Source organism: Diadema antillarum, unplaced genomic scaffold (assembly GCF_040938485.1).
Source record: "Diadema antillarum isolate AM-2024a unplaced genomic scaffold, OU_Dant_1.0 seq00000672_RagTag, whole genome shotgun sequence".
NCBI lineage: Eukaryota > Metazoa > Echinodermata > Echinoidea > Diadematoida > Diadematidae > Diadema > Diadema antillarum.
This window is the reverse complement of record NW_027271579.1, coordinates 34,024-51,065: the sequence shown is the minus strand read 5'-3', so window position 1 is coordinate 51,065 and position 17,042 is coordinate 34,024. Positions and strand designations below refer to the sequence as shown.

The window sequence follows — 17,042 nt, the reverse complement described above, 5'->3', positions numbered from 1 at the left end:
AGTTATAGGCATATTTTGGCAGCCATTTTGAAAATCAAAATGGCCGCTTTTATTGAAAAACATAATGATTCTTAAAACTTCAACTCAAGTACTGTCTGAAAATGTATGGTGTTTGAAACAAATATCATTTTGAATTTTTGGCACCTGTGTCCTAGTTACCGTGGAATTGCCCCACTACAAAAAGAAACTTGTTCAACATGCGTATCAGGAAACCCTGGAATAGTTTAACAAATAACTTTGAACATGCACCCAGTGTCTACAGCTTTGAAATTAGTTTAGATAAGTCTTGGAACGATGAACCCATCAAGTTTAAAGTAGGCACGCATAGAAATCTAAATTATGCATAAACCAGGGTCATATATACCTCATTATAACGAGGAAGTACCATAGATTCCACCTAACCATGTTTCGAATTCACCTAGAAACGCTTACCAATGATAGGCCCTTCTTAATAAAACGAATAACTAGTTTTAATAAAGCCAGAGAACAGCTCGTTTGTACTCTCAGCGGGAAGATGACGTCACCGTGATGAGGCCTCGATCTTATGCGAGAGAGCGAGCGCGAGCTAGCGCTAGCTAGCATATGGCTAGCTGTATACAAAGCCAAGCTAATACGTGTAGGATGCGAAGCCGACTAGACTTTCTTGTTGAAAATGGCAGAAGGTACCTCTGACTTGGATATCGAGGACCTCATTTTGGAATGTGATCCAGATTCGGAGGATTCGTTTGATGATTCGGACTCTTACGATAACAACCATGGGGAGATAGGCGAGTACGACGAAGATGAAAGTGACGTCGATGGATCATCAGGCAGTGCAGGTGCAGTTGAACGCCAGCCTGTACCGTATCAAAACGAGCCTCTTCCTCGCAATCCCGCCGTGGCTGGCCGGGTAGTGGAGCGGGAGAGAGATGGCGACGAAGGCGCGGGTGAAATCGATCTCCGCAGTAGACTTGACCCAGCTAATGTTCAAAATTGGCAAGTTTTAGCACCGTTTGTAGCAGATTTCATATCAAATTGAATAATGTGAAATGTGAGTATGTATTAGCCCAGCCACAGGCCATCAACATGAATTTGGGAAAGTATCAGAGTATAGAGACCTTTCAGTTTCAGTTCAATAGAACTAGAACAAGATTCAAGAAGTTCGATTGTGAGATTTTGAGTTTGGAATGAGAGCAAGGGCCTAGCTGTTAGCAATTCAATTGGCATGACTTTGTCTGAGCTAGGGCCTAACTTTTTAGACTATGCCAAAATGGGGAAATTAGCAAAGGTAGTTTTGTTGTTGAATCAAGATATCTGGCCTCAAAATGCATTTTTGATTTGGATTTACCAATTAATACCCCTTTATTTTTTAACGTACGCATACAGGCCTTAATTGCATGGCCAAAAGAAATAGTACAATATTGTAAGAAATTTAAACCCATAATACCCCACCCCCCCCCCCAAAAAAAAAAATATAGTAAACAAAAGGTCAAAATGTACAAGGAAATATGTAAGAAATTCACACAAAAATGCATGAGACATATTAATGATACTGATTTTTTCCCTGTAACTATTTGTTTGAATGTTAAAACGACCTTGGTGTTAATACGACCACCATGAGATTTATCTCAACCACAAAAACATTGAAAATCCATAAAGCAGATACCTTACCTGCAAAATTCAGCACAGAAACAACAGGGCCTGCAGCACAAGGGCCTCTAGCGGCAACGCTAGACCTTGGAGTCTGGACTTTCGTCTGGACTTTCTTCAAGTTCTGGCAGCAGGGCTAGGGCCATTCGGGGTATGTATTGCATACGAAACGTTTACGCTGTGCCTATTATTAGCGCTGTGCACGTACAGCTGTCGACGGAGCGGCGAGTAGAATCTTCTCGGTCCTTGACTGCTCACTAGTCCTAGTCCTAGTTCTAGTCTAGAGTCTATATGTACTGAGTGCCGTTTTCTTCTAACTAGGCGTAAACCGTGATTGCCGTTGACTATTTTTTGGATTTAGATTTTAAAAATCACTCAGTCCTCATCTTCGTTAGATAGTTTGAACTGTGATGTCAAACCATTAACTATCGCTCATCATCAATGCATAGTTAGTGCAATGTTACTTTTTTTACACACAGTTTTCTATGGGCAGCACGTTCGGACAATGATGCCAATTTCATTTTGCATATCTGGAATATTCCCCACAAATTTGATCTAAATAAAAAGCTTTTGAAGAGATTCCTTTTAAAAATTAATAAATATTGTTTAACATGTTTATTTCAGCTCCATATTGCAATTTTACTAAATAACAGTTTTTGCAGTACTTCGTGTGAGATTTCATCAGTAAATTGACATGTGTAGAACCTTTCTAGTTCGTTTTGCTAAAGTCAGTACTATTATTTTCTGTTGGCGCAAAAGGGCCGATAACAATATTTGAATAGCGGAATAGAGATGGCCGTGTGTAAGCAAAGGCTTACACAGAAATGAAATAAAATCACACAAAAGAAATATCAAAGATTCATTTTCTTGTGATCTTTATTGATTGCATTTCATATAAACAGAAAACATCATCCAGGTGAATAGGTACAATGTTCCCACAAACGAAATATCGCAGACGATTGTACACAGGTAAAATAATGACTTACTGATAACAAAAAGCTTGAATTTCCACGGAAATGTTATATTACTTTGATAATCCCGTAGTTTTAAATGAGAACTTTACAGTGACAGATTTGATTTTACTAAACTTCCGAGTTTCCTGACGATGAGGCGATCGCGAGCAGAAAAACATAGATCTACAGTCTAGCAATGCATATCACATGCATGCAGCTAGCTAGCTGCAGCGTGCGCGTGCAGGCTCGATACGGTGACGTCACATTCACAGCCGTTTCCAGATCGACTCGCTCCGTGTCTGGTGCCTGCCCCGAGTTGTCCGAGAGAGGGCGATTCTTTATGCGGGCCTACTTTAAAGGAAACCAAAACCCAAAGAGAACTGTGGATTGAGTGAAAGCAGCAACATTAGTAGAACACATTGGTGAAAGTTTGAGGAAAATCGGACAATCAATGCAAAAGTTGTGAATTTTTCAAATTTTGGTGTTGGAACTGCTTGATTAGGAGATTACTAGAGGTTACGACATCATGTGTGGACAACAATAAAGAAATAATTTACATACTGCTAGTCTGTATGCCCCAAACTCACTACCTGCGAAGTTTCGTGTTTGCGCAATTAGTAGTTAGGTTAAAATCAGAGCAGATAGACTACCAAATTTTTGGCCAAGCTCTGGAGGTAGTCTCGGCCCGGGCTCGGCCTGACCTTTTGTCACTGTAAATGCAAACTGGACCAAATGCGGTACCAAATTGCGACCGGCGTGCTCCCAGTAATAATTGTTTGTTTTCAAGCAGAGCGCCACTACAACAAAATACTGAAAGGTTTGAATGAGAAGCCTGGGCCAAGCCCTCCACTGTAAACGTACAGACTTGCGGGGCTGAGTACTGCAATTAAGGCCGGGCTCAGCCTTGTCTCAGCCCGGGCTTGGCCCAGCCCTGCACTGTAAATGGGGTCAAACATTGCCAGTTAGAGAATAGTTTCTCCTTCAATTTGCTGAGTAGATATTATCATATATGATGGCTTCTGAGGCAAGATATTGTGATTGTCCTGAAACACTTCCCCAGCAGTTTTGCGTACAGTAGCTGTTTACTTTATGTAAATGAGGCTTCGAGGTCATGTGCTTTTGGCGAGTCAGTTGCATCGTATCGCTGTGCCTGATAAAGCATTCATGTGCCTTGGAGCAAGAGACCAGAAGCCTAGTCAGCAGAGCTCTGAAAAGGTGGTATTCGAGATATTCATGTCTATTGTTCAGGGTAATTGTAAGCACACACTCACATACACATCATTGGTTCCTGTGTAAAGTTCAATTTTGTACAGAGGGTTCAAATTTGACCAAAAATCTGGAACTTAGCTTGAGAATTAATAATTTATCTAATGAAATTGATTAATATTCAAATTCAAATATTCAAATATTCAAATCATATTCAAATCTCCTCCAACTGAATTGTACACTATTCAGCTATTCCTCATAAATAATCAGTGTTAATCGATATAGTTGTCAAAAGTGGGAAATGTTTTTTTTTGTAACACCTGGTATATACAGGTATGGTACTACAGGACAGCATGGTATTTCTGGACGTGCACATCTCTGCATACTAATGACATTCGATATGCATGGGACTTTGTAGACTAGCCTCACAGGGCGTTGTATGGGCCGAGATTGAAAAAAAAAAATGTGACACAAAGATATAGGAAACGCTAAGAAATTCACATTTCACCTCAGATTTAGAAGATGTCGATTTATCACAAGGTTTTATCACTTGAATTGTTTGAAATGTTCATGTTATAGTGTACCTTTTACTGTACAATACAAAATTTGAGCCTCATTTGCCGATTTTCTCTTTTTCTTGCACTGGTACGAATGTGTACATTGAATTGTCAGTATGAATTGTGATTCTGTGCAAGGACAAGATGTGGAAAACGTTGATTATTCCATTTAATGAAAATCGTGTCCAGAATTATAATGGGATTTCAAACCGTATTAAAAGATAACTTTTTGTAGAGGGGTACACTGAAAGTCTATTTTCCAAAAAGCAGAGTGAATAATGAGTGAATAATTTTCATAATTTTGCAAGATTTGTAATTTTCAGGACTTGATGAATAAGTGGTGTTATTTTTGGCTGCAATTTCATCCTCTGAGTTCGAAATTCAGAGCCATGAGAGAAAAAAAAAGCGTCGGATTATATGATCTGCTCTCCTAAACTGTTTGTATTCCCATAATGCTGTGAAATCAACCAGACAAAATATTTTTTGTTAGAAACAGTTGGCAAAAAAAAAGGAGTTTTTTAAGTGAATATTGAGTCCCAATACCTAACTGGTCGTCTATAGATGCCATTTCTTCATGAAAGGCGCTACCATTACTTTTGTAATGCCTGTGATATTCCATGTTGCCTAGATATTCCATGTTACCTAGATCTAGTGTCTATGCCTATCTGTGGAGTGTTGTAGTGTTACCGTCTGTAGTGAAGCTGTAGAATTGTTCTATCTGTCCATTAACATACAAACAATCACCATAACTGGTTGTTGCGAATGTGTGTGGGGGCTTTCAGCACCAAACACACTTAGGCTTTGAAATGTGCTTTATTTGCTGCAGTCAGTTCATAAGTCTAATTGGCATGTTATATGCTGAATAGTCGAGTCACAGCCCGTACAACCTGGTACGACTCCGTGGGCTGAAACTAGCCCCAAAAAGCTGTTAAGTGTCTTCAAGGGGACACATCAAGAAAATGTCAATATCACAGGATGAAAACCTATCAAAAGATATGAAGAGAAATGAAAGGATAACAAGTGAAATAGTACAATTAGAAGATAACTCCTGATTCATAGACTGTTGCACTCTTTGTCACAGGCGGTTATGCGCAGTGGCAGTGCAGTGCATAGCGTACTCAGCCTGTAAATGGTGGCAACTGTGCTTTTCACTGCCTTTAGTGCATCAAAAAATGTAGTGGATTAATGCAAACTTCTTATCCCAGCTGCCCTACCCAGTAAGTTCACTGTGCTTTTTGATGGTGACAGGAACACCTCTATCTCAAAAACTTGCTTAGTTCAACAGCTTAGTAAACCGTAAAAATCTGCTCACACCATCTGCTACTACATGTATTGTCTTCATCAAAACTAGCAAAAACTAGTAAAAGTATCTTTAGTCTTTTGGTGTAAGTAGCTACATAGCTAGTGGCGCGAGCATATACATGCAGGTGAGCTTGATCTCTTTTCAAGTTGTGTTGTCGATATGGTCTGCAATTGTATGATGGCAAATTTTTTTAAATGAAAAAATGTCCTGAGAAAGACAGTTTTATTCTTCAGCATATTTTGAATAGTGGGCCATGCACTGAATTAAACATTGGGTTGTGATAACCCCTGATATGCAGACAAAAACAAAAACAAAAACAAAAACCTGCCACCATTAACTTTTTTGCATTCCTCCCCATTTCCAGCATTTCAGTATAATTATTCTGTAAACTTATCTTTTATTTTGTGTTGTTGTGTAATCTGTGTACCAGTATTCAATTTCTGTAAAATATTTATGTGTTTCTGTTGGAAATGAAAAAAAAGAAGAAATGAATGAAAAAAAATATGAACGAAAACTGTATGACCCATTTTGACACATTGAGTAGATAAGACTAGAATTTCATATACAGCTGTACATATTGTAAATGTATATTATCAATGATGGTGATACTCAAAGATCCCAGACTCATGTAGTCTATATAGCTCCTAACAGTAGTAATAATGAAAACAGTAATGATAAGGAAATGATAGTGTCCATTTTCCATACCTTGTCTGTTTCAAATGGACACTCTGGAGTCAGAAAATGAGTCATTTTGCATTGTTCGGAACTTTTAGTTGGTCATTGTAGGATGTTGGTTACATTTATATGTTACTCAAGGTTGCCTGAAATGTGTCAAGTTCAGTTTGGCATGAGATCAGAAAATATCTAATTGCAATTGTTTGTCATGACCAAAATGAGAAAAAGTTTTGTTTCCCAGTTCAAATTTATGGGTAAGGAACTCTTGAGCACATCAGCAGTCAAGGAAGGGAGCTGTTGATGGGATGGACTCTGCTTATATTGAGCAGTTCCTGTTGGTGGCCTGTTGTCATGCCAATGATGCCATATCACAATTAGAAAGCTTGAAAGATGACTAGGATCTTTGCTAACATTGTACTTGATTGTGAGACGATATCAAGTCTTGCAATTTTCATTTTGGTTGCCGTCATGTATGTAATTTGTCTCTTCTATGTTTCCATCTCTAGATAAAAAGTACAGCACTGATCATGAGTGGGTCATGCTCCAAGATGACCAAACAGGGCAAATAGGCATTACAGACTTTGCACAGGTGAGTTGAAGATAAGTTTCCTGAATATGGCAGATAGGTTTACATCACAACTTGTACACACTGGGTAGATTTTCAACACTACGTATAACTAAATCTTCTGTCAACTAGTCTATTGCAAGACTTACAGCTAAAACATAGTACTCGGCAGGACCTTTAAAGTGTACCAATACCCTGAAGATTATGTTTCCTATTTTGTAGAATATCGTGAGACTTGCCCTCTACAAAATATTAGAATTTTTTGTCACTCTAATTTTTGTTTTTTGGGGTTTCAGTATAAATTTTATGGAGAATATAAAAGAAAAAACAACTTGAAATAGATTAGTCTTTCACCCAATTCTTTCAATTGAACGATCGCGCTATCAATATTTTTTTCCAAATACTTCTTGAACGATAGTGATATGCGGAGTGTGCGCGTGATCAGCTAACTGATCGACATGGAATTCGAATATTATTCGTAAAAATGTATGCGTATAGCTAGAATGCACACACATCAGTACCAGCGCTTATGGAGCAGAACTTAAAAGACAAGTCCACCTTCATAGACATGTGGATTGAGTGAATGCAGCAATATTAGTAGAACACATCAGTGAGAGTTTGAGGAAAATCGGACAATCCGTTCAAAAGTTATGAATTTTTGAAGTTTTTGCCCAGTCACTGCTGGATGAGAAGACTACTATAGATTTTGATGTCACATGTATACAACTGTATAAAGAAAAGATAAAGAAAATTAAGCATATTTTCACTTTTCTCGCATAATAAGAGAATCCTGGACTTGCCTCTTTCTGAAGGCAGGGGGAATAATACCCTTAACATACGTCAGTGACAAGTCGAGGAAATGTGCACTTTTTTCAGAAGATACATTTCATGTCAGGTTTAACCCTAACTAGGCCGGGCTATTTAGGTAGTTGATAGAGCCGGGGGGGGGCCTCCCAGAGCCCCCCCCCCCCCTCCAGATCTCGGCCGTCGACCGCGCGATCGCGACGGAAATTGGCACACACATTGCCTATGATGTAATCTAAAATACCATGAAGTAAATTTTTCAAAAAATTATCATTTATGCTAAATTATGCTAATTTATTGTTTTTTGAATTTCTTATGTATTTCGTTGTTTTTTTGACTTTATGTTTTTCATTGTTTTTTCGATGAAATTTGTTCGCGACATCGCTCCAAACAAGAAAATATGTTATTCATTGATTTTAATCAATAAAACACCAAAATAATCATGCTTTTATGAAATTTGCCTGCAAGCACAGTTTGCATTGAAATTGTACACGAATTCACGTTTTTGAGCAATTTTTGGTCTGACATGCATGTACATATTTATGCGTAACTTCGGAACCGCGCGTCCGGGCGTCGCAAATTTGGTGTCAAAAGATGCGGGAGACTCAAAAGAAAAAAGTCATGAAACGTCGCAGCGATAGCTTTTTGCGATTGCGATACATCGCACGGAACGTCGAGGGGGGGCCTCTGAGGCCCCCCCCCCCCCCCCTCCCCGGCCTAGTTAGGGTTAAAGAAGCTTCCCAGCTGCACCACTTGGCCCTGCACTCACTTGTTTCCATACAGGTAGTCTCATTTTCAGCCTGAAGGCCTTGTCAAAAGGCTATTATTTGACTGGATATGACATCACCTATGAGTCACATCCTTTCAGTGACAAAGAGAATTTCAAACAGCATGGTGTAACATGTCAAAGCATTGGCCATTGGCTAAACGCAAGCATGTACAGTAGATCTATGCTAGTTAAATTATCCTGCATGCACATCAATGCAGTGGTTGGGACTGGGTGCAGGCAGCCTATATGATGCAGCGGCCAATGATATATCAATCCCTACTTGGCTCGATTACATCACGTGATGCATTGTTGCAGATCTTCAACTGGGTAAACGATGACGTAATGAATGTTGCCCTTATGTGGAGTCAGTACAAATTTTCAAGATGAAAATACATGCTGTGATGCATATTATGCGTGATGTACATATTATATTATATCTGTCATGCAGCAAACACAAAGTCCTTTCCTTGTAGTACTGTTAAAATTTCCTGCATACCTTTATATTAAAAGTTGATAGCCAGGAAGCTCTCCTGAACTTGCCTTAGATAACAACAACTATTCGTGCACAGTGGAATTCATTATTTACATTTAAATATAAAAGGGGCAGATGAAATGAGTAGCTGTAAATGGGTCATGAGGAGAATATATCCCAATTCATATACAGTCAGCCTTGCCTAAGTTGACCTTGCAAAAGCCGAAAACTCTTTAAAGTATCTCTTTACTTATTTCTCTGAAATAATCTTTCACAAGTCAAAATTTACAAGTCGAATTTCGGCTATGTCAAAGTTAATTTCAAGTCCAGATTTGTGTGAATACATGTTATTGCCATTGCACAAGTCATTTTTTTTTCCTTGGCCACAGTAGGGTTTTGAAAAAAACAAAAACAAAACCAAACAAAAAGCAAACCCTCACAATCAAGTACAGCACCAATGCGCAACATCTGTGTACATTACACTACATCCCAGTCCCAGCAGGTCCTATTCAATTCTGCTCTGAAAATGTTAACATATATTGTTTCTGCCAACATGCCCACACCGTCAGAAACTCTAGCTTGGTTGGCTGGTGGTTACGCGCATGGGTAGGGCTTTTATTCCTTCGTTGATTATTGTGTATCAGACCATATATGCAAGATATACGACAAGAATCACACCAAGGCATATGTTGTATACTGTCTACGCCGAATATTTCGCGAGGTTTTTATTTTCGCGAATTTCGCGAGTTGGGTGCTATTCGCGAAATTAAAGACACGCGAAAATATTAACTCTGATCCCGATGTGAATGTGACATATGCATGTACATTTGTCCGTTCAGTACAGGACTCCACAATCGCAAATTTAACAACTCGCAAAATCGTCGAGAGTTCCTGATTCACGAAAATTGAGACTCACGAAATATATGGCGTATACAGTATCCCTCGGCGGGAACACACAACATGATAGCTCATATATTAAAGTGTGTGTTTAGTGACAATATTCAGCAATTCAGGCGGTGAAGCCGCATGGTATGAACATAAGATCTTGACTCTGTTATGTGAGTTACCACGTATAAAACCAACTCAAAACCAGTACAAGATTTGTGTTCACTCTTATGACTTATTTGTGTCCTCTGCACTTTTTGGTGATTGTTTATGTATTATTGATGATGAATGATGTGATTGATAAGGAGTGAAGAATGGAGATAAATACTGTGCATGTAATTTGCCCACACTCTTACCCTTACCACGATGGTTGTGACTGCACAAAAAAATAAAAAAATACATCCAATGCATTTCAGTTATTGCAGTCCAATAATTGAGCTTCAAAGTTCTTGTATACAAACTCAAATGAAACAAAAACTCTGTTTCCTATGCAACATGTCGCTACTGTCGACTATAATTTAATGGTCAACACCAACATAAAAAGACATTGCATTATGAAAATTCATGAAGAAATGTAAGTCATAGTGTTTTCGTCAGTCCCAATAGTTTGACTTAGACGAGGTTGACTGTACTATCTAAAGTGGCCTATCAATTTCAAGTGAGACCCATATGATGGCTTATCAGTATGAGATGTCCTAATGCCATTAAATGCAGCCTGATTTGAGTGATGTGTTTTACGGTGGTAATATCAAGTAATTTTGTGTGCTTATTTTGTATGTGTGTGGGTTTTTTTCTGATACTCACAGGGTCAACTCGGAGATGTAGTATTCATTGAACTTCCAGAGGTCGGAGCAACATATGAGCGAGCAGGTTAGCAATGTGAAATTTTGTTTAAAGAAATTATAATTAATCATGATTTACTGTTGAACAAGATCATTATTGTTTAGATTGTTTACATTGAATACGCAGTGCAGCCTTTAAACAGATTGACAAAAAAATGACATCTTGTATTAGGGTAATTCCATTAAAAAGGATCCCACTAGTTAAATGCCCCTTCTATTTGCTTCATATTGTCATTGCTTAAAAATTACATACCCTAAATCAATTTTACTTCTGAATACTCTTATTCAGGTAAGTATCTTCCTTTTCAAAGTAAAATATAGAAATTGCTTCTTCAAAGTTCCACATGAATTTTGACAAAAAGTGCAAAATCACAATGTTTTGGGGCAAAATTGTGTGACATTTTACTGTAACACCAGTTAGACAGATTTACAGCTTGTTTGTGGATTAAAGTCTATTTTAAGGGGTCAAAAATGATAAAAGACGAGCAAATTTTGAACACTATAAATATAATTCATGCATCAATTGATATACACATTTGCGCACGTAAATCCCAAGAAAGACGTTTCACGTGTAGGTTTTGGTGTCCCCATTATTGCTTACACGAGAAACCTTAATTTATGAGTGTGGAATCCATATTAAGGACCAGTGTTGAACTGTTTGTTGTTATTTTGGTAGCAATCACATAGTTTAAAAGATTTCAAGAGAAAATTGGGGTAAAATAAATAAATTTGAAAAAAAGACCAAATTATAATTTTCACACATTGGCTTTGGTGTCCCCCTAAATATTGCGTCGGGGCACAGTGATAGCTAATTTTTTTTGTCTTATCACAACAAGAATTGCTCCTCATTGGTATATTTTACAATGTAGCTGTGGTTTCTTTGTAACAGGTATCAAAAAATTGACCACTCTATTAATTTGAAAAAAAATGCAAAAATAATATTTGGTGTCCCCCTTACACAGGAAACATTGAAGAATCTTTTTCCTGGCCAAAAATAGGGGTTGTGTCATTTTTTCAATAGTATAGTTGATTTCTTACTTCAAAATAATCACTTCTATTGAAACAAACATAGAACTAGTTTGAAATATGTGGTAAGATGCCAAAATGGATGGTTCACCGTGTAAGGGGGACACCAATGGTGTCCCCTTTACATAGTGAACCAGTTCCCCCCCCCCCCCATACACTGCAATTTGGTATGCTGACTTCCTTCAATTTCAGTTTAGAATGTTAATTTTCAGTCAGTTTTCAAGGGACTTACTCAATATGAATGATTTTTTAAAGTTATGTTGAACAAAAATCTGATTTTCTGATTTTATTGGCAAAATAGGCATGTCACAAAGTGGGTCCCTATTCTATGGAATTACCCATTACACATTCTTATAATTTAAACATGAAATGCTTTGCAGGGTGATTTCTTTATGAATTTCTTGATCCACATAACTACAAATGTATGCATAAAAATGTGGGTTTTTTTTGTGGGGGGGGGATATTTTACCCAAGAATACTCTCATCTGCAAATTTACAAAGTGGCTCAGCCTGAAAAGTTTAGTTTGCAGAATTTCCTTCAAGAAGAATTTGGATTGATTTGCTTTTGTTACTGCATTAACACTGTATTAGGAACGTCCCTTTTCTTCCTCAGAGCCATTCGGTACTGTAGAGAGTGTGAAAGCAGCAAGTGATGTAAATGCTCCTGTATCAGGAGAAGTGGTGGAGGTGAATACTGCCCTGGAGGGAGAACCAGGACTCGTAAATGTTTCTCCTTATGATGAAGGTGAGGTTTCTACAGGTCGTTTATATCTACTGGTAAAAAGAAAGAAAAATGATAGAATAGAAAGAAAAGTAGACGTGTCAGTAAACACCCCTGTAAACACAAAGGAAAAGTTATACACCCAGAAAACTTTCACCTTGGTAAGCTGTCTAATGACATACAATATACTTTATTTCTGTTGGATTTCTTTGCATTGTCAAATGGCATCCAATAATATATGAAGCACTAACAGATAAACTTCCTCATTATAGGAGGGTAATTCAGTCATTCATAAAGGGTACTATGATGCAAGAACTTTGGTTGAAATGCTACGTGATAGATACACCACTCAAATCATAACCATTTTCATTTCAGCACTTTGTACCAACTCCACAAAAGAATAACATTTGTGAAGTGTTTTGCCAGGTTGATGCTCTGTAGCAATACATCACTGAAATGGATGCAACAACAGAGTAATACTGTATATGCCATATATTTGGCTTGGTGTTTATTTCTCGCAAATTTTGCAAGTTGGGTGCTGTCAGGGAACTTAACAACACACAAAAATATCAACTCTGATCCCGATATGAATATGAACTGAGCATGTATCTTTCTCCGTTTATACCTGTACTCCACGGTTGCAAAGTTGTAGGTGATGATGATAATGATGATAATTATTGTAATTCTACAATATTGATAGTCCAATCCCCCCATCCCCATTAAAAAAAAGAACCTGTCAGTTTCACTGGGGTAAATCTGGGTAGTTGGGTCAGTAATCATGCAATTTCTTGCTACTACAACTTTTTAAGTGTAATGTCTGGAAACTTTCTGACACTCCCAAATGTAGCATTGTTTTACATGTACATGAAATCATCACTTGATATCTCTCTCACTTTGTCAGGCTGGTTAGTGCGGATGAAGCTCAGTGATATCTCAGAGCTGGATGACCTGATGACGAAGGAGCAATATGAAAAATACATCGAGGAGGCAGAAAGTTAGGGGTTTTGATAATCATATATCATGTACGATGCTTAATGTATAACGAGATGTGTGAAGTAAAGCAGAATATTCTTCCAGGGAAACGGTGTCGGGCAGACTGTTACAAAATTATTTTCCTTGTGCTCAATCATCGAGCTGAAATTAAAAAAAAAAAAGAAAATGAAAAAATAGTGATAATGAAAGCCCTGTGTGACTTAACCCTAACTAGGCCGCCCCCCCCCCCCCCCCGACGTTCCACGCGATGTATCGCTATCGCGAAAAGCTATCGCCGCGACGTTTCATGAATTTTTTCTTTTGAGTCTCCTGCATCTTTTGACACCAAATTTGCGATGCCCGGGCGCACGGTTCCGAAGTTGCGCATAAATATGTACATTCATGTTAGACCAAAAATTGCTCAAAAACGTGAATTCGTGTGCAATTTCAATGCAAACTGTGCTTACAGGCAAATTTCATAAAAGCATGATTATTTTGGAGTTTTATTGATTAAAACCAATTGATAACATATTTTCTTGTTCGGAACAATGTAGCGGACAAATTTCATCGAAAAAAACAATGAAAAACAGTAAATTAAAAAAAACAAAGAAATACATAAGAAATTAAAAAACAATAAATACTTCAGAATTTTTTCTGATGGCACAATTTTTTCTCCTACATTTGCTAAGGACACTAAAAAGAATATTTACACAAAAAATGTGCTTGTTTTGAGCTTTATTAAGTGATTTATACCAAATTGTCTGATTTCATGCATAGTTATGCATAAATTAGCATAATTTAGCATAAATGATAATTTTTTGAAAAATTAACTTCACGGTACTTTAGATTACGTCATAGGCAATGTGTGTGCCAATTTCCGTCGCGATCGTGCGGTCGACGGCCAAGATCTGGAGGGGGGCCTGGGAGGCAACCCCCCCCCCCCCCCCCCCCCCCCCGGCTCTATCGTCTACCTGAATAGCCCGGCCTAGTTAGGAATAAAGAGTTATATATATGATGTTTGATATATGATGTTTGATGTATCATTTTCCCCAAATATCTTTACAGCACCCGTTTCAACACAGTGAATGCCATGCAAAACAACATTACTTTCTTAAGTTTTGAAATTATGAGATTCAGGTGGTTTTAACAGCTACACATGTATTTCGTTAGACACCCAATCTGGCTATAATACATGTAGTTGAGTAGTACACAGACTAGTATGAAAGGAAACTTGGTACTATTTTGTAGTGCAGAATTGCAGTCCCTGTGACAGGAATTATCTTGTTTCTTCAGAGTTTGTTATATTGAGTTCCCCCCCCCCCCCTCATAATTAAGTGTTCAGATATTCACTGTGAAAGGATGCTTCTTTGTATGATTTTGGTATGGGTCTTGTGAACACCTTAACTCACCAAAGGTAAATTCCCAAAAATAGATATTTGATAGTAATGAAGGCAGTAGTGTAAAAGCTGCGGATTTAAGAAGTTGTAGGGAAACATACCAATAATAAGAAATCATGTGTCTCAATGATTTCTATGGCATGGCATCCTATGGGCACAGAAGGCATTTGTCTTTGTCTTTTTCAGTGGCGTCTGGCTCATGGTAACCTTCATTTTCTTTGTAGACATGAAGACAAACAACTTTTCTTTGATATCTGTGAAGACTTTTTGTTTTGTTTTGGTCAATATGTCAGAACATCTATGGTCTTTGCTATATGTGTGCTGAATCATGAAGTCAGTGGAAATGTTAAGAAAATGTTTAATTTTGAATGTCTGTCATAAAAATTTTTTTTTCAAAAAAAGTGAAGGAGGATTTTCAAGCAAATGAAGAGTCTGTCACCCGACCAAGACAATTTACAAAAATGTACTCTCCGTGTAGGATGCCATAAGATATTGTAACTCCCTGATATCAACCAATTGCATAGAGAAACACAGTGAGTCCAACATGAAGTTTGTCAGAATTTTATGATTTTGTAGGTACAATTGTAATGGGTTAATTCATTTTACATGTTGGTTGATCTTTTTAATGGCATACACTGTATGCAGTACAAATATGCATGATGAATTATACTGCATGGCTGTGGAAGCTAGGTATTGGGAGGTCAGTGGTCAAATGTTTATGTTTTTGTCATGTGGTACATAATTTCCTACATCAATCACAGGCTATGTAGAAAGTCTGAGAGATTTCAATGCAAGTCTCTTGGCGTTAAGAAGAGAAAACTGAGGTCTACCAGTAGTCATTAACGCTGCCATGTCAAGGTTTCCCCATTCACTACTTTGTTTTTACAAAAGTCTTTTGAAACTAATGCTTACCTTTATATGTGTTTGCACTGACCTTCATTGATGCATGTTTGAAGGCCGACACGTACATGGTTTTTCCTCAAGCCTTACCAGTTATTATGCAGGGCTCCACACTAACTTTTTTTTTTTGGTGGCCCGATGGGGCCACCAAAATCATCAATTTCAGATTTTTGGTGGCCCAAGAGAAAAATTTGGTGGCCCGAAAAAAAAACAACAGTTAAGGTCCTTTTTTTTGTAAATTAGTCAAATATTTAAGTTCTATCATAGTAAGAATTGGAAGCTGGACATATCTACTCATAAATAAACCTCAACAAACTCGCAACACTCACTCTCAGGCACTCATTCAGTCCTTTTCATCCATCCTTTAAACAAATTTAACTACTGAATGGTGAAGACTGAGTATAAATCTTCATTGACAGGCACATGGGTTGCAACATCTAAACATAAATAAATGACATCAGATTAGGCCTACATGCAAATAATTAAGAAGCTAGAAGAGCATATTTCTATTTCTCAAAACACAAAAGACAAAGTTACTACGTTTGCACACACTCACTGCATGCATTTATGCATTTCCGGCGCAAAAGGTTACGAATTTATTGACGTACTTTTCAAAAAATGTTGGTGGCCCGAAGCGGGCCACCAAATTTGCCCTTTTTTGAAATTTGGTGGCCCTACTTTCATTTTTGGTGGCCCCGGGCCACCGGGCCACCGTTAGTGTCGAGCCCTGTATTATGTGATGTAATATATAGGATAATCACTCCAAACATTTTCTTGTAACTAGCCAGGACTTTTGACCAGATATCATGACTAGTGTTCAAGAATATGACCAGTCTGTCATATTTTTAACCATTTTGATGAGCCATTGACTAATATAGGGGTCCAAATTTTGATCGTTTCATATTCCATGTGCTTACCAAAATCAGACTACAACATAATCTTTGCTGAAATATATGCTAGTTTCACTGTGGCCATCATATTTATAGATGAGCTATTGAAAGGCAGAATGAATGAAAGGCTTGGCAATTTTCCAAGTCAAATAAATATCTAAGTATTTCATTTCTTTTTATTTTGGTTTGTTTTGTTTTGTTTTTAGTGTAATTGGGTGAAATGTTATGTTTTCATGTCCATTGTATCCAGTCTCTACAGGTTGTGATACTAAGAAATGCTCAGATTGACATGAAATTACAGATGCTGCCTTCTTATGTACCAAGTACAGTGTATGTGAAATTAACTTTCAAGGCAAAAATGTGAATTGTATGTAATTTATAAACATTCTTGATTTCATTCAGGGATCAAACATCACAAGCATCTTTTTCTATAAAGTATTAATGATGGTAACAGGAAGTAATTGCATGCTGCCATC

At 37.6% G+C, this 17,042-nt stretch overlaps 1 protein-coding gene across 1 annotated transcript in view; it reads left to right on the top strand.

Moving 5' to 3' along the window:
- Nucleotides 1–14,050, top strand: part of LOC139736881 (glycine cleavage system H protein-like) — a 28,332-nt gene extending 14,282 nt beyond the window's left edge. The window contains exons 2-5 of the mRNA XM_071647541.1: nucleotides 6,830–6,912; nucleotides 10,625–10,688; nucleotides 12,300–12,431; nucleotides 13,309–14,050. Of these exons, the coding sequence (XP_071503642.1) occupies nucleotides 6,830–6,912; nucleotides 10,625–10,688; nucleotides 12,300–12,431; nucleotides 13,309–13,406 (377 nt within the window). The 3' untranslated portion in view covers nucleotides 13,407–14,050. The remainder of the gene's footprint in view (nucleotides 1–6,829; nucleotides 6,913–10,624; nucleotides 10,689–12,299; nucleotides 12,432–13,308) is intronic.
- The last annotated feature ends 2,992 nt before the right edge of the window (nucleotides 14,051–17,042 follow it).